This window comes from Rhamphochromis sp. 'chilingali', assembly GCF_963969265.1.
Source record: "Rhamphochromis sp. 'chilingali' genome assembly, chromosome: 12".
NCBI classification, from domain to species: domain Eukaryota; kingdom Metazoa; phylum Chordata; class Actinopteri; order Cichliformes; family Cichlidae; genus Rhamphochromis; species Rhamphochromis sp. 'chilingali'.
In genome coordinates this window covers 856,064-880,745 of record NC_137939.1, presented here as the reverse complement: position 1 = coordinate 880,745, position 24,682 = coordinate 856,064, and the positions used below count along the sequence as shown (strand labels likewise).

The 24,682-nt window shown below is 41.2% G+C and overlaps 1 protein-coding gene across 1 annotated transcript in view; it reads left to right on the top strand.

Annotated features, from left to right (window-relative positions):
- cacna2d3a (calcium channel, voltage-dependent, alpha 2/delta subunit 3a) overlaps window positions 1-24,682 on the top strand; it is a 141,738-nt gene that overhangs the window by 36,988 nt on the left and 80,068 nt on the right. The window contains exons 3-4 of the mRNA XM_080897817.1: window positions 1,004-1,120; window positions 17,677-17,736. Of these exons, the coding sequence (XP_080753943.1) occupies window positions 1,004-1,120; window positions 17,677-17,736 (177 nt within the window). The remainder of the gene's footprint in view (window positions 1-1,003; window positions 1,121-17,676; window positions 17,737-24,682) is intronic.

The window sequence follows — 24,682 nt, the reverse complement described above, 5'->3', positions numbered from 1 at the left end:
TGCTAAGGATCTCACATCCTATCACTACACAATCGATCATACACCTCTAAGAATATATGGTTATATATTTCTAACATGGCAATCCAACAATATAAACCTAACAGAGATTTCAGGCTGTGTTGAAGAGTAAAGGTGTTCAAATAAAATGTTGACTTTAAAGTAGGGCTGCGCGATATGACCAGAATCTCATATCCCGATATAAAACATCTATCGTTCGATAACGATATAAATCACAAAAATGCAACATTTTCTGTAAGTTCTGTGAATCTCGGGCAGCTCGACTTGCGTGAAGTGTTTCCAGCTGCGCGTCGTGTAGCTGGAGTCGAGTGTTTTAACAGATGCATGAAACGATACATTTTTAGACATAAGTTGTAACGGGACCATCAAAACCATGAACAAATATTGCCGTAAACAGTTTATTTTGCGACACCACGAAACAAACGATAGCGTAAAATGAAACGACAGACGTTTTTATATCGTCATCCGATATATATCGTTATATGAACAGCCCTACTTTAAAGCTTATTAGTATTGTACAAGCTCTGTTTTTGCCTTTTATATTATGTCCATGTATATTTGCACATTTCAATCAATCACTGTACCTAATTCCCATTTCTTAGCAAAATATAAAAAAAATGTAAGATTGCTTAAGACTTTGTGTGTTTGTACTGTACATATAAAAATATACATTCTTCGTGTTAATGCTTTCAATACTCATAATGTATCATTGGAAGACCTTAAAGCCATTACAACCTAAAAGATTGCGGGATTATCTTACTTTCCTTACCCTAGCTAAGGTTTCAGCAAAACAGTGTTAAGTATCATAGATATACATGAGTTCATATAGTGTTGCATGTTACGCATATCCCTGAATCTGCTGACAGGATTTAGTGGAACGAAAGCGTTTTTGTGTTGCGGTCACTGTAGACTCAGAACATGATTTTGTGACCTAATGTCAGAAACACAAGAACATTGCATGATTGTGTGTTTTTTTTCCTGTCAGAAATACAAGGAGTTTGAGCGGGCAGTACGGGTGGAAGAGATCGATGGTCTGCGGCTGGTTAAGAGGCTGGCAGAGAACATGGAGGAGATGTTTCACAAGAAAGCTCAGGCGATGAAGGTATGTTTCCCTACGTTAATTTTCATCCATCACACAAACAACTTGAATAAACCCCCAAATTATCTCAACAAATAACAATGATGTCAAAACTGCAAAGAGAGAGAGACTTTTTAGCTCTATATGTTCAAGTCTTTGTGATATGATATGTGAAGGAGTGACTATCCAAGAATAGGTGAAGCAAAAGGCAGACTAGACAGACTTCAGCCCCCTGAGATACAGGCACTGAGTGCAAGTATAACCAGCCTTGCCCACTGCCCCTTCACAAGTCCTCTGACTTTAACCTCCATCTGATCTATATATGTATATGATATATATGCATTTCTTTTTTTTTTACTTTGCACACATGAAGATGTTTTTGTATTGATGGTTCTTGTGCAAAATCATGTTTTATATCATTTGTAGTTTGACACTGTAAGCATCTATTTTTAAGTAAACTTGGCCGTATATTGTTGGTGCATTAATCCAACGTCGTTTTCATGTCTGTGGATGTTGTGTGTGTCAGTGCTGTAAGGCGCACTGCACAATGTGGCAGCGCGTCCACAGTGCGCTGCCTCTTTGGCTGGGTCTCTCGCTCCAGGTGACTGATCCTATCAGGACAACATGGTGCTGTTAACAGAAATTGGATTTTTTTCTGAGAATTTGGTCAGAGGATGCACGCCTAAAGGAAGTGAGTGAGTGAGAGGCGTGCAGATAGAATTAAGCCATTTCCACGTCTTATGTATGGTACCGTTTCCTGCTTAGGTTGCATAATGGTGCTTGTTTTGCAGTGTTATAATCACCCTTAAAATGTTCAGATTTCCATATGTGGACATAGAAAAGATTATGTATTTCCAACTGCTGTGCGTCATCTGGCATTTCAAAAATATCACTCCTACTCATATACAGCATTTGCTGGCATGAAGGCAAGCTTCTAATTGAATATTTCTACTGTCATTGAATTCTGTAATGAAAAACAAAGGAATGAATCAGTTTTCTAATGATAATGAACATTGTTTTGTATTTCAACCAAATGCCATGTGCTCCACATGAAGATTAAGCTTACATAATTGTATTTTATGACCGAGAGATTAGATGTCTGTGTGCTTCCTTGGGATTCTGTAAAATCCACGGAGACATGAGGTTCAGCCAGTTAATGGCTTCTTGAAAGTCCCTGTCTGGATGCTGGATGCCTGACAATTGTGCATCTCAGTAGGCTTTGTGGGAGTTTGTGTGTTTGTATCTGTATGAAGTAAAAGTTGTGGGGATCGATGTGAAGATCACGGGGTGCCCGGTACGTTTTTAGACAGGGAACAAGTTGTTGAGAGGAAGAGAGATAGAAATGTTAGAGAAAATCATTTGAAAGAAGCATTTGCGTGTGGGAAAATAAGGTGTAAATTTAACCTTTGTTAGCCACGATTTCATTTCACCTCCTTTTGGTCTTGGCCTCGTGATGAATTGTTTGTTTCAGCCATATAATGGACGCATCGATGAGTCCTTTTTTCCTTCTTCTTTCCCATCTTGCTCCATTTTCTCTTTATTACCAGAGCTCTCATCTGTCTGGCCTAGCGTGCACTCCCACAGCTGTCCTTAAGCCATCCCTCTCTCCTTTGTCTGTCTCTCCCTTCTCTGCTCCGCCTCTTCCCACGTCTCTGCTTTTTACTAAAGTATATGTGGCGCTTCAGCGATTCAATTTCCGTGCAGGTGCTCTGCCCTGTCCGTCAACGTGGTTTTATCTCCTCGTCTCCACGTCGATTTCCCCTCTTTATCGCTCACCGCCACCTGCTGAGAGACAACAGCGTCTGTTGCTGTGAAAGCGTGCACCTGTAAAAGCATGTGTATGAGCATTGATTTCATTTGGCTTTAAATGCGCCTTAGAGAGATCGTTTTTCCGGTAATTTTTTTCCTAATTTTCAAAATATTTTTTTTAATTTGGGTACTGAAATATTATTTTAAATGTAACCTAAATTACTCAACATTTTCAAAGCAGGCATCTTGGCGAGTGAAGTAGGAACCCAGCATGGCTGTCATTACTGCATGATCTTTCTTCTATGGCAGGTGAAACCTTTTACACAGTAATGTATGTAGAACTGTGTGTTCTTGAATTGCTGTTTTATGGCATTGGTGTCTACTTTCTTTCTCCTCTCATATTTGCACTGATTTAACAAAACCTGGTGGGAGCAGTTCGTTCTTGTAGTTGCTTTGGCAGATTTAATTGCACTAATATACAACAAACAAAAAGGGCAATCAAACAGTTCTTCGATGTAGACTTTAAAGGACATTATGTACTGCATGTCTGCGTGTCTAGCTTTTGTATGTGCTGTAAATCCACAGACACTTGCGTGGCTTGCATGTTAGCCCGCCATTGTTATTTTTAATTGCTGTTACCTTCATCAGTTCCTGTGGAAGTTGGATATTATCATTGTCTCGCAGACCGCAATTCCTCTCCTATTTCTGTCGCTCCAGAAAAAAAACAATAAAACAAAAAATGCTCGTCTTCAGACTGAAAATGGTGGCAACAGCAGACGGTTAAAGAAACAGCGAACACGTTGTTATCAAAGTTGAAAGGCGTGGAGCTATTGTAATGCCCCCTTTGAAGTCAAGCATGGCTGTGTTTCATGTGACAAATGCACTTCAAAGCAGAGTGGATGCCTCGCTGCTAGGGCTGTTTCTCCTGTAATGGCATTCGGTCTCTGCTCTGAACCCGCTGATATCATTTACCTGTGGCAACTCTGCCTCTGAAGTCCTCATCCTGATTACTAGTGCAGAGTACAGAACGTTTGCAATGTTGTAGGCTAAAAATAAAAGGCAAACATGGGATTGGAAGTGAAATTTCTCAGCCAGTAAAACCTCCTATGATATCTAATTTTCTTATTGCTGAAATGTACTTTGAATGTTAATGTTGAAGTTAGCATTTCTCATCCTCTGCGGGAAATAATTTGATTTAAAATGTTTTTCCCAACAGGTGAGACTTAATACTCACATTTTTTTAAAGAAATGTAACCGATTATTTAAATAAATAAGGACAATGACAACAATATATGTTATATTCTAAGATGAGTAAAATCATTCGATCATCACCTAACAGTTAATAACCAATTAATGTATATTTTATACTAACTGTATGGAAAACTGGTCATAACTGATGCTAACACTTAAACACTTTCACTTGGGGTTCACACAGATGAACCTTTCATCATATGTCTGCCTAATTATTTGCTTAGCAAATCATAATTTCCTGCTCTCTTGATGGCAAAGAAATATCTATCATCATTAGGGCTGCCACGATTAGTCGACTAGTCACGATTACGTCGACGACTAATGTCATAGTGGACGCATTGTTTGAAGCTTTGTAAGATCCCAAAAGACGCAGGAATAAGTAGTAGGATTTAAGAGTGTAATAACTAGAGATGGACCGATCCGATATTACGTATCGGTCCGATACTGACCTAAATTACTGGATCGGATATCGGAGAAAAATAAAAAATGTAATCCGATCCATTAAATATCACGAAAGCACCTCACAAAACTTGCAACACGCCGTAACTCACCTCAGAACGTTAGCACGTCGGAGCAGTATGCATCACGTGATAGAGCAGCTGTGGCATGCCGGACCTGTCGGTGGTCTGGATAGCATTTGGAGCTTCGCTAGCAACCTGGCTTTTCATCTCCGACAAAGTTATCCCGAGAGAAGTAAAGCAAGTGTGTAAGTCCATCTCTGAATGTTTGTAAAGCATTCCTGCGTTAAGCTTAACAAGCGACTGCCTCTCGCTCTCCGGCTGCTACTTCAATCATGAAACTGCTTAACGATCAGCTGATCGGCTTTTCTGTCGCGAGTCTGTCTCTCGTTTGTTTTTGGTCCACTTTGCACCAGAAAGAGCAAACCAGCGGCTGAACAACAGCAGCACGTTTAAGCTTGATAAGCTGTTGTTAGAATTTATTTAATATTACTTTCTACTCGAGGATCTTTTTCTACGTAGCTGACGTAACTGTGCAGGGGCGGATCTAGCAAAGTTTAGCCAGGGGGGCCGATAGGGCATTAACAGGGAAAAGGGGGCACAAAGACATACTTTTCTTTCTTATTCTCATTTAAAATGTCTAGCTTTCAATAAATAATTATCTGACACCCAAAGTTTTAATCTGATGTAAAATGAATAGAAGTCAATTACTGTATATAGTAACTATTAAGTCTAATATATATACCCTAGTAAGCTATAGTACTTTTTACTTTGGGAAGGTACCATCTGTGCAGTCTGCAATTTTGTTGAAGAAAGATGTTGAATCTATTTAATATTTCTTGAAAAATAATTGATTTCTGTGTATTTTTTTTCACACTGCATCAAATTAAGGTTGATTACGTCGATTAAGCATCATGAGGTGGAGCGTGAGGGGTGGTTCCCTATTTTTTATTTTTTTATTTTTGTTGCTGGGAGTTGGAACCCTATTAGTTAGGTTGCTTAATATTTACGCTAAGTACTCTTTAAAATACCAGAATAGGGAGGATGGTGTAGGTCTAAGTTTATTAGATTGATCAGTATTGCTGAACTATGAAATATTTTTTTTTGCATACAGGTATAACAGAATAGCTTTAGTGTAGTTGTTGTTTTAAACTTGAGTATGAACTTATACAAAATGCAGCAAGATATTTAAAAAACAGTTTTGTTGATTAAAAAACACTATATCGGATTCATATCGGTATCGGCAGATATCCAAATCTATGATATCGGTATCGGTATCGGACATAAAAAAGTGGTATCGTGCCATCTCTAGTAATAACGGACTGAAACAGAAGATGGCAGCACTGCATGTACAAGGATGCCAGCTGCCGTTAAACCCCGAAGAAGAAGAAGCTGTGTCCGGTATCGTAGCTGTGTACAAATTCAGGAACCGCATCCTCCAGGAACGCCAGGACCGCCTCCTACAACGCGGGTCTCGCCACTGGCGATATGAGCGCCTACAAAGCGGCATCATACGGCGTGCGGCGCGCGGTGAGAGATGCCAAACGCAGGTACTGGGAACGTGTGGAGTCCCGCTTCCACCAGGGCGACACACGGAGTATGTGGCACGGACTACGCACCATTACGGACTACAAAGCCAGGGACACTGCGCCGATCAACGCCGACTCTGCATTCACCAACGAGCTGAATCGGTTCTACGCCCGTTTCGAAGTTAGCCAGGCGGCTAATGCTATCTACCGCCTGATTACCGAGGACAGTGACGTCATCAGCGAGAGACCGGTGACCAGCATCGCGGAGCATGACGTCCGAGCGGCACTGAGGAGAGTGAACACAAGGAAAGCGGCGGGGCCAGACGGCATCACCGGCCGTCTGCTGCGCTGCTGTGCTGACCAGCTAGCAGGTGTGTTCACTTACATCTTCAACGAGTCCCTGGCGAAGTCTGTGGTCCCCACATGCTTCAAAAGATCCACCATCATCCCTGTGCCCAAGAACAGCAACCCCTCATCCCTGAACGATTACCGGCCAGTTGCACTGACCTCGGTAGTAATGAAGGTGTTTGAGAGGCTGCTGAAGAACATCATCTCCTCCTCCATCCCAGACACCACAGATCCGCTGCAGTTCGCCTACAGATCCAACAGATCCACAGAGGATGCCATCGCCCACGTCCTACACACCACTCTCAGCCACGTGGACAAGAAACAGGGTAACTATGTGCGAATGCTGTTTGTTGATTACAGTTCAGCGTTTAACACAATAGTGCCCTGCAGACTGTTCACAAAGCTGAGGGATCTGGGACTTAACAGCCGTCTGTGTGCATGGGTGTTGGACTTCCTCACTGGCAGAACTCAGGTGGTGAGGGTGGGCAGGTGCTTCTCCAACAGCATCACCATCAACACAGGAGCACCTCAGGGATGTGTCCTCTCGCCACTGCTCTACTCCCTCTACACTTCAGACTGTGTGGCCACCCATGGCTCCAACACCATTGTGAAGTTTGCTGACGACACAGTGGTGTTGGGTGCCATCTCCAACAACGATGAGGCGGCCTACATGGATGAAGTGAAGAATCTGGCATCTTGGTGCCAGGACAACCACCTCCAGCTGAACGTCAGCAAGACCAAGGAGCTGGTGGTGGACTTCAGAAGGGGTCAGCACAGAGACTACAAGCCCATCATCATCAATGGAGCGCCAGTGGAGAGGGTGCAGTCCTTCAAGTATCTTGGTGTCCACATCTCCTCAGACCTGACATGGACTGCCCACATTCAGGTCCAGACCAAAAAGGCTAGGCAGCGTCTGTATCACCTACGACAACTGAGGAAGTTCAGGGTCTCTCCAAAGATCCTCAGGATTTTCTATACAGGCGCTGTGGAGAGCATCCTCACACAGAACATGACATCGTGGTTTGGGAACAGCTGTGTGAAGGACCAAAAAGCTCTCCAGAGAGTGATCCGTACAGCAGAACGCTGCTGCAGGATTGCTCTCCCCCCGCTTCAGGACACCTACACCAGGAGATGCCGGACTAGAGCAGCGCAGATACTGAAGGACCCGTCCCATCCTGGCAACAAACTGTTCCAACTTCTGCAATCTGGTAGAAGGTTCCGCATCTTCCGGGCAAGGACAGAGAGACTCAAGAGGAGCTTCTATCCCCAAGCCATCCGTGCCCTAAACACACACACCCGCCCTCTCACATCATCTATAATTGACTGAGACAGGACTCTTCCAGACACTAAACCAAGGCACAATGTACATTTCAATTCCTTTAATTTTAAATATGTTTATATTGTCTATCCTGTAAAATAGTCAGATGTCTATTCATATTAATGTACAGAATTCACCTGCTTGCTGCTACTACTGCACATTCACCCAGTGTATATACTATATGTATGTATGTGTATATATATATATATATATATATATATATATATATATATATATATATATATGTATAATGTTCTTCCTCTACACCCCCCCCCCCCCAATTTTTGCACATGTCGAGGAGCGTGTCAGGCTACATTTCACTGTGTGTTATACTTGTATAACTATGCATGTGACAAATAAAGAACCTTGAACTTGAACTCCTGTGCCGCATTTGTAGGCCGATTACGTTACAGTGACACGACGAAGACGGTCCAAATCCGAAGACTCCGACAAATGCGTCCTTCATTTCCCCAGATTTGAAGGATGGGTCGGGTGTATACTTCGTGGCCCAAACTATCCCAGAATTCATAGCGCGGCCCATCGCGGCCCTGCTCAGTTTCCAACAATGGCGGCAGCTAGTTAGTTTTAATGTTACTCTTATTATTCTTTCTGGGTCACAAAATAAACGTTTAACATATTTTCAGGCGAGAATGTAGCTGTGTAAACCTCAAATATCTGCTCAGTTTATCAAGACACCGCATATTTTCAAAAGCGCTCCGACGTTTTCGGAGACGTCTGTTACCCACTAGCTCCATAGCTAGCCGGGGGCGAGGCTAACTAGAGCCGTGAGAACACCGGACTCCCGGCAAATCGTTTTCAAACCCACCACCGTCTTTCGCTACTCAGGTTAAACATGATATATAAGTCACTTAGATAACTTACAAATGTTATTGTTTGGCTTTCTTTAGTATTTTATTTGTTCCTGAGTAAATCGGTTTGTCTGAGATTAAAGTTATAGTTTTTACACAGCTGAATAAACGTCAAGCAGACAGCTGATTATCAGAAGTGTGAGATGCTCAAGAATTTACTCCGGTGTCCTGTTATATTTTAGATAGCAAGGAGTTTATTAAACTTCACCGAGACAATCTGCACATTTCATTAAAATTTAATAAATATAAGAGCAGATGCTGCTGGTGCAATAAGCTGTACGTTTTACGTCCAATGGATGATGATCTGATTGGTCGACTAATCGCAAAAATAATCGGTGACTAGTCGACTATCAAAATAATCGTTTGTGGCAGCCCTAATCATCATATGTACTCAAAGTGCAGCTGTAGATTTTGATGATGCACCAATTTCGGGTATTTTTTTTGGATTGATTTATTTATAAAATCCAAAATTTGCCCTTACATACTCATTTTCGTGTATTGTTGTAAACGTGTTGAAAAGTGTGCTCTGGGTGATGACCTGGTCTAAGCAATAAAATATTGAAAATTACTGACAAAACTAAAACTAAATAAGTTTAAATATTTAAGTGATGATCAGCTGAATGCTACGTCACAAATGATTGTGAAATTACACCAAATGTTGATTGCCGTTAGAAGAAAAAGTCTTGCAATGCAATCTAAATATGACATGTGTCAAAACAAATTCTTGTTAGCATCAAACTCCTAATGAGCATGCTGCTGAAGCCTTCTTCCTGTTTCCTTCTTACTGTAGGATCTGTACGTTGCAATAGAAAGTGCCCTGAGGTGACTGTTGTTGTGAATTGGTACTTTATAATTGACCTGAGTTAAAAACAGTTGAAAGTTCTACCTTTTTTTGTTTTTACTGTTTTTAATTATATATGTAGCTTAAATGATCACTACAGTTATCTGCACTTTTGCCATTGTTACGTTGTTTCATTCACTGTTGATCTTCAGTCTAAGATTATTTTCAATCATGCATTTCTGTTGAGAGTGATCACTGTTAATGACGAGGCATGGCAGGCCAGTGGATGTCCTTCTCCTCCCTGTCACCAAAAAAATTATCATTAATGGATTTCATGTCTTGAACAATGAAATGAGCGTGCATGGCTAAGGGGAATGCCAAGAAGAAAAGATGAGTCAAAAGTTTGGCCTAAGCAAGAAACTGAAACACGAAACAAAGACCAGGGTGAGGTGGTGCAGGGATCGGGTAACAGGGCTGCACTTTAGATTCCCTTTCAGTCAGCAGAACTGCTGAGCTATTGATTATTGGGACTTGATGTTTCAAAACACGCCGTGTCCCTTCATCTCTGTCATTCCCTCTATTTTTCACTTTTCCTTTTATTTTGTTTCCCTTCTGTCTCTCCATCATGCTCCAGTCGCTTGCCTTATAAAAACGGAGAAGAAGTGTCACAGGGCACTTTTTCCATTTTGTTGATTCTGCAAGTCTTCCCTGGCTGGTTTGACAAAATTGCTGTCCCTAGTGCTATTGACGGGTCGTCCCAAGCCAAGCTTTCTCACCTGAGCTCAGGACTATGGCAGAAACAAGACACGAAGGACTCGCAGGCCAAGGCTTAGTTAGCATTTCCTTTTATATCCAAGACAGAGCTATGTATGTGCACGTTTTTTAACTGCACTAGCTTAGCGTACTTTATTTGTTTATATCACGTGGACATATTTATAATTTTATCTATTCATGCCATTATATTAGAGAAAAATATGTAATTCAAACAGGGCTGATAAATAGATATAATTTTAGGTTCTGATCCTGATATTTAACTTTTATTGGGTAGCAACTCTGCTACTCTATGGACAGATCTCTGCAATAACTTCTAACTTCCAAAGATGGTTACAGGACAAATGGGAAGTTAAGTTGTACTCCGAAGTACAAATGTGTGTTGAAGCAACAGCACACAGGACCTTAGGGAATGCTTTTTATGTGAGTCTATTTAGAGCTGTAGTTGATGTGGTCTTGTTCTTTGTTACCTCTGGAGAGCATTCAGATTCAGGCCACTGCCCTCCCTTTTTTGGTGGAGGGAACATCCTGAGGCAAGGCTTAATGTACTGCTTTAAAAAAGTCAGAGACTTCCGTTACCAGTCAATAATGTATGTGACCACCCCATCCATCCTTCCTCTGCTTCTCTGACTGTGGCTCTTAGCATAGCTCAGCTATATATGACAGCTAACTTTCACAGCTTTAGTGTTGCCTTCATAATGGATAGGCATTTGCTAAGGTCAGCGGCTTCATCCGTCAGGAAACTCGGAATACAGCAAGCACGGCGCAAGAACAACAATAAGCCAATCACGCTGACAGTTAAATGAGGGGGATCGTTTCTGAACTTTTGAAAGTGTAAACAAACTGAATCCTTTGTTAGGCAAATCATAATCACACGATGTCAGATAATGAAAGGGGGTAGATGAGTCCAAATGTCAGGAAAAAAGAGGGGGCGGATGGAGGTGGGTGGGATGGAAAGTGATGAAATTTTTGTTTAATTCAGTGGGAAGACATCACTTATTTACGTTAGAGATCTGGGAACCATTAGACAAGCAAGGTTTCGCTCAAGCTTAAAGACACTCGATCTAAATAGATCTTAATTAAAATGTAACATGTAAATCTAAGCACACTGTCAAATTACATTTAATAAAACAGATATCTTTCTTAATAGAAATGCCATCGTTTTTGGGGGGAATTTTTTCTTTTCTAGTAACTAAGAGCCCTGTCCCGTTACCATAGCAGGTCCTGTTAGCACTGTACATGTAGCTTTTTACTCTGGCAGCGGTGAAAGCGAATGTGCTCGTATAAAGGTGTGTGTTTTCAAAGAGGCAAAAGGGCTGTTGCTGCGTCAGTTTAATTATTACTGTCATCTCATACCAAGCAAAGCCTCGACAGAATGGTTTGAAAAGAAAAGTAATTTCCTCTCTTTTTAAACTGCATCATACATTTTGGCAGGACCACCTATTGACAAAAAGACATGGCAGGCTCATTTGAATTTTTGCGAGACACACACGAACGCACGCAATCAGACAGCATGCTACCTTGTGTACGCCCACAGCAACGCAACATGCACACAAAGATAAACACGCCACCTGGAGTGTTCATCCTGGTGATATGGGGGAATTGAAATTCACAGGTGTAAGGAGTATCTACTTATCTCTAATGTGTTTTTCCAATTGAGAGACTCCCTGCTACTATGCAAGTTATTTTTCCCCTAGAGCTTTTAGTCCCATCTTATTGCTTGGTAAGTTAAACTGCATTAATAATATGTCAGAACTGATTACCAGAGGTAGAAAATAAGTGTTCAAATGTTCGGTAGAGTGCAGTAGAGCGGAAATTACAACAAGCCATATATTCCTTAATGTATTCCTTGAGAAAATGTAATGCTTTGTAACACTTAAATCCAATAATTTTTGTCTGAACCAGATTAATAGGCTCAATTCTGATTGGAGTTCAGGTTACCTTATAACTCTATACATGGACACACATGCATACAGTTCATGGACTCATGACGCATATAGTACATGCATACTTGCACATGTTTAAGGACTGACATTTGCAAAAGAAGCAGAATAGGTCAAGGAGCTAATACTTCAAGGTGTGAGCTGAGAAAACGATTAACACTCACACGCACGCACAAAAACAGACCATTACCCACTGACAAGTATGTTTGTATCGACAATGGCTTTTGCAAGCAGCAGCTGACATTTTGTTGGGAGTGTGAGGCTAAGTGATCAGACCTTCAGAGAATGCTATTCTATCATTCCTCTTTCATCCTCCCTTTATTTCACCGTCCTTATCTTTGTTTGTACCTCGAGTTCTCAGCAAATGTACCTGCACACACACACACACACACACACACACACACACACACACACACACACACACACACACACACACACACACACACACACACACACACACACACACACAGAAAGAAGACATCCAGGTCCTTTCTGCCTTGCTTCTCTCTCTCAGCCTCTCAGAGATCATAAAGAAGGTTGAACACATGTATACATAATCAATAGCCAACTAGAATGAAGCATAGAATGATATGCAACAGTACGCAATGGCCAGGTGTGTTGCTATGGTGAAGAAAATGATTGGTTGGACTCTAGATTACAGCGTTCACTTCCAAAAACAGTCTGCCTGCACACACAAGCGCAGCAGCGCAACACACAAGCGCAGCAGCACATGGCCTGGCTGAAATAAGCTGGCTGATTGCAGGAGTTTTACTGGTAAAGCCATTTGAATGGAAATGTGAAATGGAAGTCTATTACTAAAACTCATAGACATCAGGACCAGCTGTGAAAGAGAGAAATTACTTGCGATAAGAACTTACAATGTGCATCAGTAGAAAGACGTACGAGGAAGCATTGCTGTGTGTGTCTGTGTTTGTGTGTTGAATAGAGATTCCTGAGAGTCAGTCCTGCTGCTCTCGGCCTGAAAAGCCAGTTTCTAGTCCTGCTTCTTTATACTGAGAGAATTCTTCTAAAAGCTCCTCACAACACAATATTTATTTTAATGAACAAAAAACACCCCAAAAACAAGGTTACTCCAAATTGTGCTCATTTTTAAAAAATGCGCACATGCATGAGAATCTTTTTCTCTCTTAAACTGTTCCTCCAGTACTTTGTACACATCAGCAGATCTACTACACCTGTTTAAAAAGCTAGTATATGCTATCAATTGGTACTTTTTTAGTTTCTTAAGAATCTTCCTTGGTAAGGGATCAAGGCTGTAAGGGCGCAGTTATGTCTTAAATCATCATGACTAACACCAGAGGCCCTTAGAGTTTTGTCTTCAGTTCTCAGCCATCGTTAGACTACTTAGTGAGAATAACTGTTAAGACCTCTCAACAGTTAATTTCCATTTTTAACACCGATGACTGGAGCTATCTAAATGTGGACACGTTAAAAGAGTTGTTCACTGGCATTACTGGACCTAAGCCCCTGGTGTAAGAGTTGGACAGGTCAGCAATTTTAATTATACGTGATTACATTATATTAGTTTTACCCGAGTGATTCAAGTGAGTGCTGACAGAGTATAATATTACTTGGAGTTCTTGCCATGCATTTATCATGCTAATGATCTGATAACCAGCAGTTACATAAATGCTCGTTATTCTGTCTGTTAAACTGTAACAAAAGCAAAGATAAACATGAGTAACCTTTGAGTAAAATTATGAATTTGGGCTCTGCAGGGCAAACACCTTGGACTTTGAACTGCTTTAAGGCATGGCTAATTCTCAAAAAATATAATCATCAACTCACATTTTGTGGACCCAGCTAAAGACAATTCAGAGACAGTTTTATGGATCCATTCAGGCAACCGAAGGGGAGAAAAAGCAGCTGACTAAGGTTTTCTTATGGTTTAAACCATTATATCTATAAACTATCTGTTAAGTGAATTTAATGCAAGACTTGGAATTTTTTTAGTTAATGTTTGGTGTTCTGAAAGACATTAAAATAACACAACACGCCTACTTCACTTAACAAGGTGTGGGGTTAAAATATTTGCTTGGCCTTTGGACAAAGGGTCAAAGGGGAGAGTCCGTTTTTCAATTCACATTTCCACACACAACATCCCATAATGAGAAAGAGAAAAAAAGGCTTAAAAGTCTTCAAAATTTATTTTTTTTAAAAGACATGTGCATTAGTATTCACAGCCTTTGCTTAGCAATTATTTGAAGCACCTTTGGCAGCACAGCCTCAAGTCTTTTTGAGTATAAGGCTGTAAGCTTGGCACACCTGTTTTTGTGCAGTTTCTCCCGTTTTTCTTTGTAAATTGGCTCTTGCTCCATCACGTTGCATGGGCAGCATTACTGGCAGATCTCTCCAGAGATGTTTAATTGGGTTCAAGTCTGGGGATTAGCTAGGCCCAGAGTGGTCCTGAAATCACTCCATTTTTATCATGACTGCGTGCTTAGAGTCATTGTCCGGTTGGAAAATGAACCTTTGCGTAGTCGGACTTCCAGAGTGCATGATGCTGCCACCACCATGCTTCACTGTGGGGACAGCATTGGCCAAATGATGAGTGGGTAACTCATCATTTGGCCAATGCGTCATCAGACCAGGGAATTTTGTCTTTCATATTCTGAGAGTCCTTCAGGTGATGTTTACTAGAGTGGCTTCTACTGACTACTCTACGATACAGGCCAAATTGGTGGAGTAATGCAGAAATAGTTTTCCTTCTGGAAGGTTCTCCTTTCTCCACGAGCAATACTGGAGCTCTGTCAGAGTGGTATTGGTCACTTTTTTGATTAAGGCCTTTCTACCCTGATCACTCAGATTGGCCGAGAGTCCTGGTGGTTCCAAACTTCTTGGATTGACTACAAGAAAGCCTGAGACACATGCATCCTGGAAGCCTAGAACTATACAAGATCAACAGGTTCATCAGGAATTTGATGGGGATATGGAAAAAAGCACTACAGGCCAACTTCAAGCCAACAGCACAAATCACCATCAAGTGCGGGATTTACCAAGGAGATGCTCTGTCCCTACTGCTGTTCTACATAGGCCTAAACCCTCTCAGTGAGAAGACAAGACTCACTGACAAGATACAGATACCGACTACGGAATGGAGCAATTGTCAGCCACCTCCTCTACATGCCAGGAGCGAACGAGACTTCACTGATCCACACCACTAAGTGTCAACAGAAATGACATCGGAGAAGTGTAGTTGGATGGTAACAAAGAGAGGGAAGGTAGTCAGAACTGAGGGGGTCGAACTACCAGAAGGCAACGTTGCAGACATCGAGGACAGCTACAAGTACCTGGGAATCCCACAGGCAAATGGGAACCACTAGGAAAGCTGCAACCACCAAATACTGCAGAGAATAAGGCAACTCCTGAGAAGTCAGCTGAATGGGAAGAACAAGATCCAGGCAATCAACACCTACGCCTTGCTGGCAATCAGATACCCACTGCTATAATAAGCTGGTCAAAGCAGGAGACAGAAGAAAAAGAAAGCTTCTGACCATCCATGGAGAGTTTTACCCCAAATCCACCATCTTGAGACTGTATGATCAGAAAGAAGGAAGCCAAGGACTGTGAGTGTCAGAACCACCGTCCAGGATGAGACAAAGTGGATAAACTGTCTTAAGTTAAATGTTTTGACTTTGTAAGCTCTGAGCACAAATGGACAAATTGGATAATGCAAAAATGACAATTTTATGCATTTAACAATTTTATGCTACCACAAAAACAAAAGAAAGAATGAACATTTCTGTAGTGACTCTACATTCAGTAGTGCTGAAACTGTTAATTGGATAGAAGGGGGCCTCTTACTTTTTCTGCTTTATATGATAAACTCCATCTCTTAAAATTGTTAATTTTCCATCATTGTCTTTCATTTGCAAACAGTAGCATCAGCTTGTCTGCTTCTGAAGGATGATTATTCTCATTAGATAGGGTGGCGTGAGTGCATATGAGAGCATGAGGGTGGGAATGGATGTTTGTGTCTGTGTGTGCCTGTATGTCTGTGTCTATATGTCAGGTTGGGTATCAGACGCCACCTCTCTGGGGACACCTCAGGCCCTCCAAGGTTTGGAGGCCTATCTCCACCTACCACCACTTCCCCTGCCGGTGGCGGACTCCCTCAGGTGTCGGTGTGTTGGTGGTTCTTTGTGTCTGGGGGTGGGCGTCCGGGTACACACCGGCTCACTCCTTGGCGGCCGCTTGTTGGGGCCTGGGGCCTGGGGCTCGCTCGGGCCCCTTTGGAGGTGGGGTGCCCCCGGCCTCTCGGCCTGGGGCTCGGTCACTCAGGCGCAGCTGGGGGCCGGCGGAGCTCACGGGCGCGTCACTGCAACTCCCCCTGACTTCTGCTCCGCGGCTGCTGGGCGAGCCCTCATCTGGGACTCTCCTCAGCTCTTACTGGAACAGTGGCGCGGCTGCCCCTCTGTTGGTCTTCCATGGTCTCTTGTGTTCTGGGGGCCTCTGGATGTCTGGAGTTTTGATCTCCTCCATACCCGCTTCACACCCTGGAGGACGGGGCTGTGGCCCCCCCACACTCCCTAGCAGATCATTACATGGAGAAACCTTTGGAATGCAAGCATGCTGATCCACACAGGTATGCACACATGGGTATTCACAGACGCGGACTAAAGCTTTCTTGGCTGCTGCCTCAAAGCACACTGTGCGCTGTCTATCTTGCGTGCTGCACAATATCGTTTATTATTTAGTAAATATTGATATCTATGACTAGCTAGTTTATTGTGATGGTGCTTTGTTTTCTCTATTATTATGTTGCTCTTTGTTGTTTGCTGTCTCCTCTGTTTGTTTTTTTTGTTTGTTTGTTTTTTTTTTTCTCCATACAGGTGACCCAGGAGCTCTTTTGTTTTTTTTCTCTCTCTCTTCCCCCCCCTTCTCACCGTCTCTTCTCCCCTTTGGTTTTCTTTCTTTCTCTCCCCCTCTTTCTCTCATTCATTCCCCCTGTCCTATTTATTAAAAAAAAAAAAAAAAAAAAAAAAAAATGACAAAGGATGAACTGAAGCTCTGCCATCACGTAATGTCGCATACTGCTGTTTCTGATGTCATTTAGAAAAAAAAAAAAAAAAAAAAAAAGATAGGGTGAAAGAAGGCACAGATATACCCTCACCCACATAGAGGCACGCACAGCAGACGGTAACAGCAAGAGGGCGATAATGGAGTGTATGTGTGTGTTCGTGTGTCATCACATGTTGTTGTTGTTGTGGAGTTTATGAGCGAAAAAGTGCATGTGTAAAACAGCATGAACTGATGAAGGAGTTTGTTGTCACAGTGTCCAAAGAACCTAAGGCGGTCATTACTTCTAACGCTGAACCATTAAGGAAAATAGGCTCTTTTCACGAGATCGCCAAATGTCTGTCTTCTATCTGTGTGTGTGTATTTGTGCGTTTCCTGAGGGGTTTTAGTGTAGCCTAAGTGCTAAGGGTGCTTTTAAAGCTGGTCGTAAAGCTTTTTTCTCCGCCTATTATTTTTGACCCACTAATCAATTCACTTCTTTACTCAAGCTTTTCTATTTCTCTTATCTTCTCTACTCCTGTAGAGGCTGGTAGAGGCAGCAGAGGAAGCTCACCTTCAACATGAAGAGGATCCAAACCTACAGGTGTGTATTCTTGGACACTACTGACAATTCAACCAGCTAAATAATTCTGTCATCAATGATGAAAAAGAAAAAGTATCAATTTGCATCATGTTTTATAAATAAGTGTTTACATTTGTTTTTTAGGTTTGCAATTTTTGTCTGCTGTTATTATAGAGAAATAATAATACTTTTGGTACTAATACTAATAATAGTAGCAAACCTTATTTCTACTCACAGCTTTGTGAATTGTGTAGTTAATGTCATCTAAAGAACAAAATATGATTACTATTTTTGTAGAGTTACAATTTATTTACATATTTTGTAAAATTAAAATCTATGCATTGTTTTAATACAACTTACAGCCTTTATCCCAACTATAATCCACATTATTATTCAACATCTTATTTAGCATCTTTTGAAGGGGGTCCTGAGTCTTCTGGGCCCTCCAGTACATACCCAGATCACTTCACCTAAAAGGCATTCTGGTCAGATGCCCAAACCACTTCAACTGGCTCCTTTTAAAGTTAAGGAGTAGCAGTTTTACTGTGAGCCCCTCCTAAATGACCAAAGCGCACATACCCTTTAGGGGATCCCCATTTCTGCCACTCCCTTCCATAATCTTTATTCTTGCGGTCACTACCAAGATCTTGTGACAACGAGGGATGGTAGGAATAGAGATTAATCTTGATCAATCTTGATTCACTTTCATGAACAGCTCTATTCACCACAACAGACTAGTGTAGCATCCACGTCCCTGTCAAGCCTCTCAATCTTCTGCTTCACTCTTCCTTCATTTGTGAGCAGTAACTGAGATACATAACCGCTTCCACCTGGGGAAACAGCTCGTTCTGAAACCTGAGTAGGAGTGGGCACTGCACCCTTTTAATGCCTGGCCTCAGATTTGCTAATTCGAATCCAAACCACTTCACACTTGGCTGCAAACAGCCCCAGTATAAGCTGGAGGTCATGGCTTGATGAAACCAACAGAATCACATTGTCTGCGAAAAAACAGAGACAAAATTCAAAGACCATCAAATCCTCCCCCATCCATGCTCTGCCCTCGGCTGCACTTAGAAAAACTATCCATAGAAATTACGAACAGAATCTGTGACAAACAGCAGCCCCTGTGGAGACCAACAACCACTGCACTGAAGGGAGTTATTGTACACAATTTGCCTCATGCTTTTCCAAGGCATGCTGGGACGTGAAAGGACCAAGCAAAGGTAACACCTCTTCCACCCGACCACATCAACAGGTGGAATTTTCCTTCACTCCCAGGAGGATAATTGCGGCTCTAATGGGGGCTTGCAAAGTGCCCATATCAGCTGTAATTTTCGTGTGTAGTATGACTAGGGCATTCCCCTGCTGTCTCAGGTAGACCCTGTGATGCTTTCAACATTCTGATAATACCCCTGAATAGGGCGAGGGGTAAGGGGAAACTCTGCAAATCCAACTGCAAATCCTTATTTGTAGTTGAACAAATCTGGAGCCAGTAAAGGTGATGCAGCTGCACCTATAGATGTATAATAACTCAACATTTAATTGCATGGGGGAGGAAACACATCTAGTTTGTCAAATAGATATGTAAAGCAAGCAATAATAGTCATGTTTTTATACCTGGGTATACTCTGTGGGAAACACCTTTTGAGTCTGAAACATAAATCATGAATTATTTATGGTGTTATATCTCTGTCACATTCCCACTCAAACATTCAACACTTTCTAAATGACTCCCTGGGAGTTCCATCCTCACTTCTGCAGACTTGGGCAAATGCATTCAGCTAATCATTTCTGTATACACCCCCCCAAACCAAGCTTCTGCTCTCATGGTTCTGCCTCAAATCCATTTGAGCAGCTTTAATTTTTAGAGTGCAGCTTTGTACTTTGTGTGTGTGTGTGCGTGCGTGCGTGTGTGCGTGCGTGCGTGCGTGCGTGCGTGTGTGTGCGTGCGTGCGTGTGTGTGTGTGTGTGTGTGTGTGTGTGTCTGCGTGCGTGCGTGTGTGTGTGTGTGTGCGAGAGAGAGAGAGAGGCAGAATAGCTGAATATGTGGCGGGGCGAGTTTGTTCAAGCATCGAGCACATCTCAGAAGTTTCTTAAAGTGGGAGGAGCAACAGCAGAAACTTGAGTTTTAAAGAGGAAATATGATACTAAGTCGACTTGGGAGTATTTGCTGGAAAACTACTTATAAATCGCTTGGCAGCCGTGTTATGTGTGTTAGTGGCAGCAGCAGCGAGTATGTGTTTACTCTGTCAGGTTTTAAAGGTATTACAGTGAATATCCTGCGGTGTTCTGCTGTCATTGGTTATTAAGGAGGATCAGTTGCTAGATTTAACCACTGACTGTTGTCCAGCTCTGCCCCTGTCATTTCTTTTTTTATGTTCTTGTTTTTTCCACAAACTGAAATTTCCTTCCTTTGATCTGTAAAGGAAAATTACACCATTTAACACTCTGACCGTGCTTTAAAACAATGCTCACACCCAAGCGCACACATGCACTGACATATAGAAGACAAAACAAATAAGAGAAACCGCTCCGTTTAACATGGTTTTAACTAATAATTTATTCATAAAACAAGGGCAAGCAAACAAAACTGTCTTCTTCAATATTGGGTTGAAAGTATTGTATATAGTTCTGCATGTTTTTGTGGTCATGTGCATTTGATATTTATGGAGTACTGGGTTTGTCTTTTTTGTTTGCTATGCAGCTTAATATGCAATAACATCGTGTGGGGTCACAGTGGTGCTTTATGCTGATAATTACTTGGTAGTGATGAGATGAGCATCCTTTTGTTTTAGCTTTAATGCTTTTTAGCTTCAGACGTTGATACTGGCTCATAAAAACAGTAAATTGAGCATTTTGCATATTCTGATATACAGTTATCAAGATACCTTATACTACCACACCTATATGATGTAGGGCTGCTCAATTAATCGAATTTTAATCAAATTTTAATCACGATTACGATCTGGGCTTTCAACGATCATTAAAAATGACTGAGCCGATTATTAGCCCCTCCCTCATGCTTTACTCTCGCCCTGCTCCGTGTGGCAAATCGAGCGCACCTCTCTGCATTTCGAACATACGTCACAACAATGAAGAGGACCCGAGGGAAGCTCGGAAAGCTCAGCAGAAGTTATTTGGAGAGGAGAGTGACGGCCGTTGGTTAAAAAGAGGTAAAAAAAACTTCAGTGGTTGGAAACATTATGGGTTCAGTCAGACGTGGATCAAGTAGACACAGTGTGTAAACTTTGCTACGGTGTCGTAGCTGCACCACAGAGCAACACTGCAAAGTTCACTAAACATAGATGTTGACATTTTTCATTGATTTCTTATATTGCAAACATTTGCACTGTTATCAGTATTTGCACACTGTTTTATATTATTTTTTAAAGTCATTATTCAACACATTGTTAACCCTTTAAAGCCGGTCAGAGCAGCACGCTCCGTTTTGTGTGACTATTTTTAAATCCCTGTAGAACCTGAACCGTGTAAGCTAGCGCAATAATTTGTTTTGCATATGAAACCGGAGGAGTTGTACTTACATCTGATGTCATCAGCTTGTCCTCGGTCACGGTTTCCTTCCCCATAAAGCTTTGCAAAAATTGCATAAAGGCGCTTGCAGCAACAAAAACATAATACTCCAGAAACACGCTTTGGCGATCGGATCAGCTGTTCGTAACACTTCCCACATTGACACAGACGTCACCCTAACTATGCATGTCCGCCATTTCCTGCCCGAAACCGGAAGTGACGTCATTTCGCGGAAAATTTAGTTTTTTACTTGTAGGCCTTAAAAGCCTATACTGGTGTTTTTATAAGTCATGTTTGACTTTTCTGAATAGTTTCTGGGATGCTTAAAACTCGAGTTGCACTGCTGGAAATAGTTTATTTTGATGCACCTGCTGTTTTCTTTGCAAATTTGCATCATAGGATTGTTTTTTGTTTTTCCCTGCAGTATATAAAAATTGCTGTATCTCCAAAATAAAACTATGAAGACACTCAAAATAAATTTCCTGTTGTTGTAAACTATTTTTTGCAACTTTTTTGTATTTAAAGTTTTGAGGGATAAACCTCTTAATTAAATTTCTCCAAGTAGAAATATATGTAAAAAAAACAAAAATGATTTTCAATTTTTTTGTAGTTTATTGCACTTTTTTGCAATTAATGTAATTACTATGGACTTAATGCATACATATTTTTAAAATATGGGCTATAACAGTTGTATTGATGTATAGCAACTTGAAATGCTCCCACAAATGGCACTACAGCATGTAAACATATAATATAAGCTCTGGCGGACTTGGTTCTATGGTAGGTCTTAAAGGGTTAAATAAATATCGTCAAATAATCGAGATCTCAATTTCAGTGAAAATAATCATGATTATCATTTTTGCCATAATCGAGCAGCCCTAATATGATGTATCTGGAGACAAAGAGAAGACAAAGGGAAAGAAAAGGAAGCTGGTGAGAGGGACCGAAGAAAGGAAATATAAGCCTGTAATTTGACCTAACTAAAGAATATTGTTGCCCACTATGACTTCTGTCTTGTCACTGGTAGGAGCAAAGCAAAAATAGCATTAGTAGCACAACTGGAAATAGAGTACTCTACATTTTCCGTACTACATTTTTTCAGATATTGCCCCAAACTGGCAGAAGATGGCTTCAAACTGAGCAACAAACTGAAGAAACCAACTGGAGTACAGCTCAAACAGTACACCGTGCAAACCCAGCTGACTGAGAAGTCTGTTGTATTTTGGAAGGAATATACTCAACAGCTGCAGACACCAAAACCTGTTATGGAAGACAAAAATAAAACAAAACACAGAGTCTGAAAAAGGTTTTTAATTTCAATATGCAATGAAAATACTTTGCTAACTGTGGTTTCTTCAGTAATAACCAGCTCAGTTTCTTTTATACCTGCACAGCAAACTCAGAATCACTCGTGGTCGTGCTGTGCGTCACTTCTAAACGAATAATTCATTGATCACTAACAGCAGAGGATCACACATGTGGTTAACTTGTTTATTTTATAAAAGAAATGTTTAAATGCCGTTCAATCTGATCGTCGTATCTTATTCATCTTTCTCCCTTCATCATCACCCTGTTCTTGCAGGTATCACTGAGATGACCTCAGTCCTAATATTTAGACATCTTTGTGTTGTACTAACAAATATATTGGTAAATTTTAAATTTCACAGACAAAGGCAGACTTTGCATCGTGTGACGACCTCATACGTATAATAATCACTATTTCTTTATCGGGCTCATCATGGTAGTACTAGATCATTGTCTTTGCTCAGCATGCTTGTTAGCATGCCTATGTTTGGTTTATCTGATAGCTTATCTATGGGTAACTGGGCTAATATGTTATGTAATTAAATTAAATATTTCTTTTTATTGTAAATTGTGTTTAAATTGTCTGAGCAAAACAGTGAAATGATTAAGCATTCCTGAGGTGTGATCATGAAATGCAGAAGCTGTTTACCTGCATGGGAACATGCATGTATATTATTGCAGCACTGTACATGTACACCTGTGTAGGTGTGCATGGTTCATGTCTGCACTGCTCTGATGGTGGCATTTCTAATAGCGCGTTTTACTGCAGAACATGGTGAATAGATGGTAATTATTGCCAGCTATGCTAAAAATACCACATCCTGTAGGGTGAACCCTCCTCCATCACTATTCTGAGTTTATTATAAAATGTTTGTGGTTTATTGCTATTGGATACATATTTGGCTGGCAGCGATTTGATAGGAATTTCCTTATCTATCCTTTCCAGAGCTCTTCTGCTTCCATGTGAAATTGGCACGGTAATCTGCTGCGATTTTCCTCTCTCACTCTTTTACCCGCATTGCTCATGTACTGTAAATAGGAAAGCAGAGAGCAGTCTCCCATGCACTCTGCAGCCAGTGAATCCTTCCTTGGAGGTTGGAAACAAACAGCCAATTGCTAAGCTCGATGTTGACTGAAAATGTGGCCCCAGTCAGGCGGGAGCAGTGAGAAAGAAGTGCTTAATCTGTTTTTTGTTCTCATACTCCCGTGTCTGGGGCATTATCGTAGACTGCAGAGAGGGAGCCACTTGCTTGTTGCTTAATAATATCAAAAATGTTTTGACCCATGTCTCTGTCTGTGTTTTGCCTGCTTCAGTGTCCTGTCACATGTAGGGCACTTATGTGACTTTTTTTAAAATAGCTATTTAATCAAGACTAGGCTTTGAACACATTGTATATTACACAGTTACACACAACTGGTTGAGACAGATGGGTAAACTACCCTGAGCCCGGTTCTGCTGGAGGTTTCTTCCTGTTAAAAGGGAGTTTTTCCTTCCCACTGTCACTTATAGGGGATTGTTTGATTGTTGGTTTTGTACCTTACAGTATGAAGTGCCATGAGACTCTGCATGAATAAACATGAATTGAACTGAAGTGAAACTTGCACACAAAGTAGTCTGAAGTACTTTGTTAACAGTGTCACAGAAAATGGTTCAAAAAGGTTCCCCACAGAGACAGAAACAGTGTTGATTGTTGAGTGAGGCAGTGGAGGTTTGTAATATTATCTCCTCAGCAACAAGCACAGAGCATCAAGACACTGCCAGTTAGACCCCATGTTGCTTAAAGCTAAACTTTGATCAAAGCAAAGCATGTAAGTTTGTACATTTTTCATTAATATGGGTGAACGTTAGTTCGGTAACAATACCAAAACAGCATAATGTGAAACAACACTGTAGAATATTATTAAGTGAGAATAAAGAAAAGACTTAAGTCACCTCAAACTATTTGCAAGCATCGAACTATTTTCTGTTAAAAGGCAAAATGCAGCTCAAGTATCAAACTTGGAAGCAAAGTCTTCAGTGTTGTTCCTCATGCTTTGTCTGCCAATAAACTTAAGTAGTACCTACTGGTACATTTTTACATTTACCCACAAGCTAACATTAAAACTAAGAAAACCAAGTGGATTTAAATAT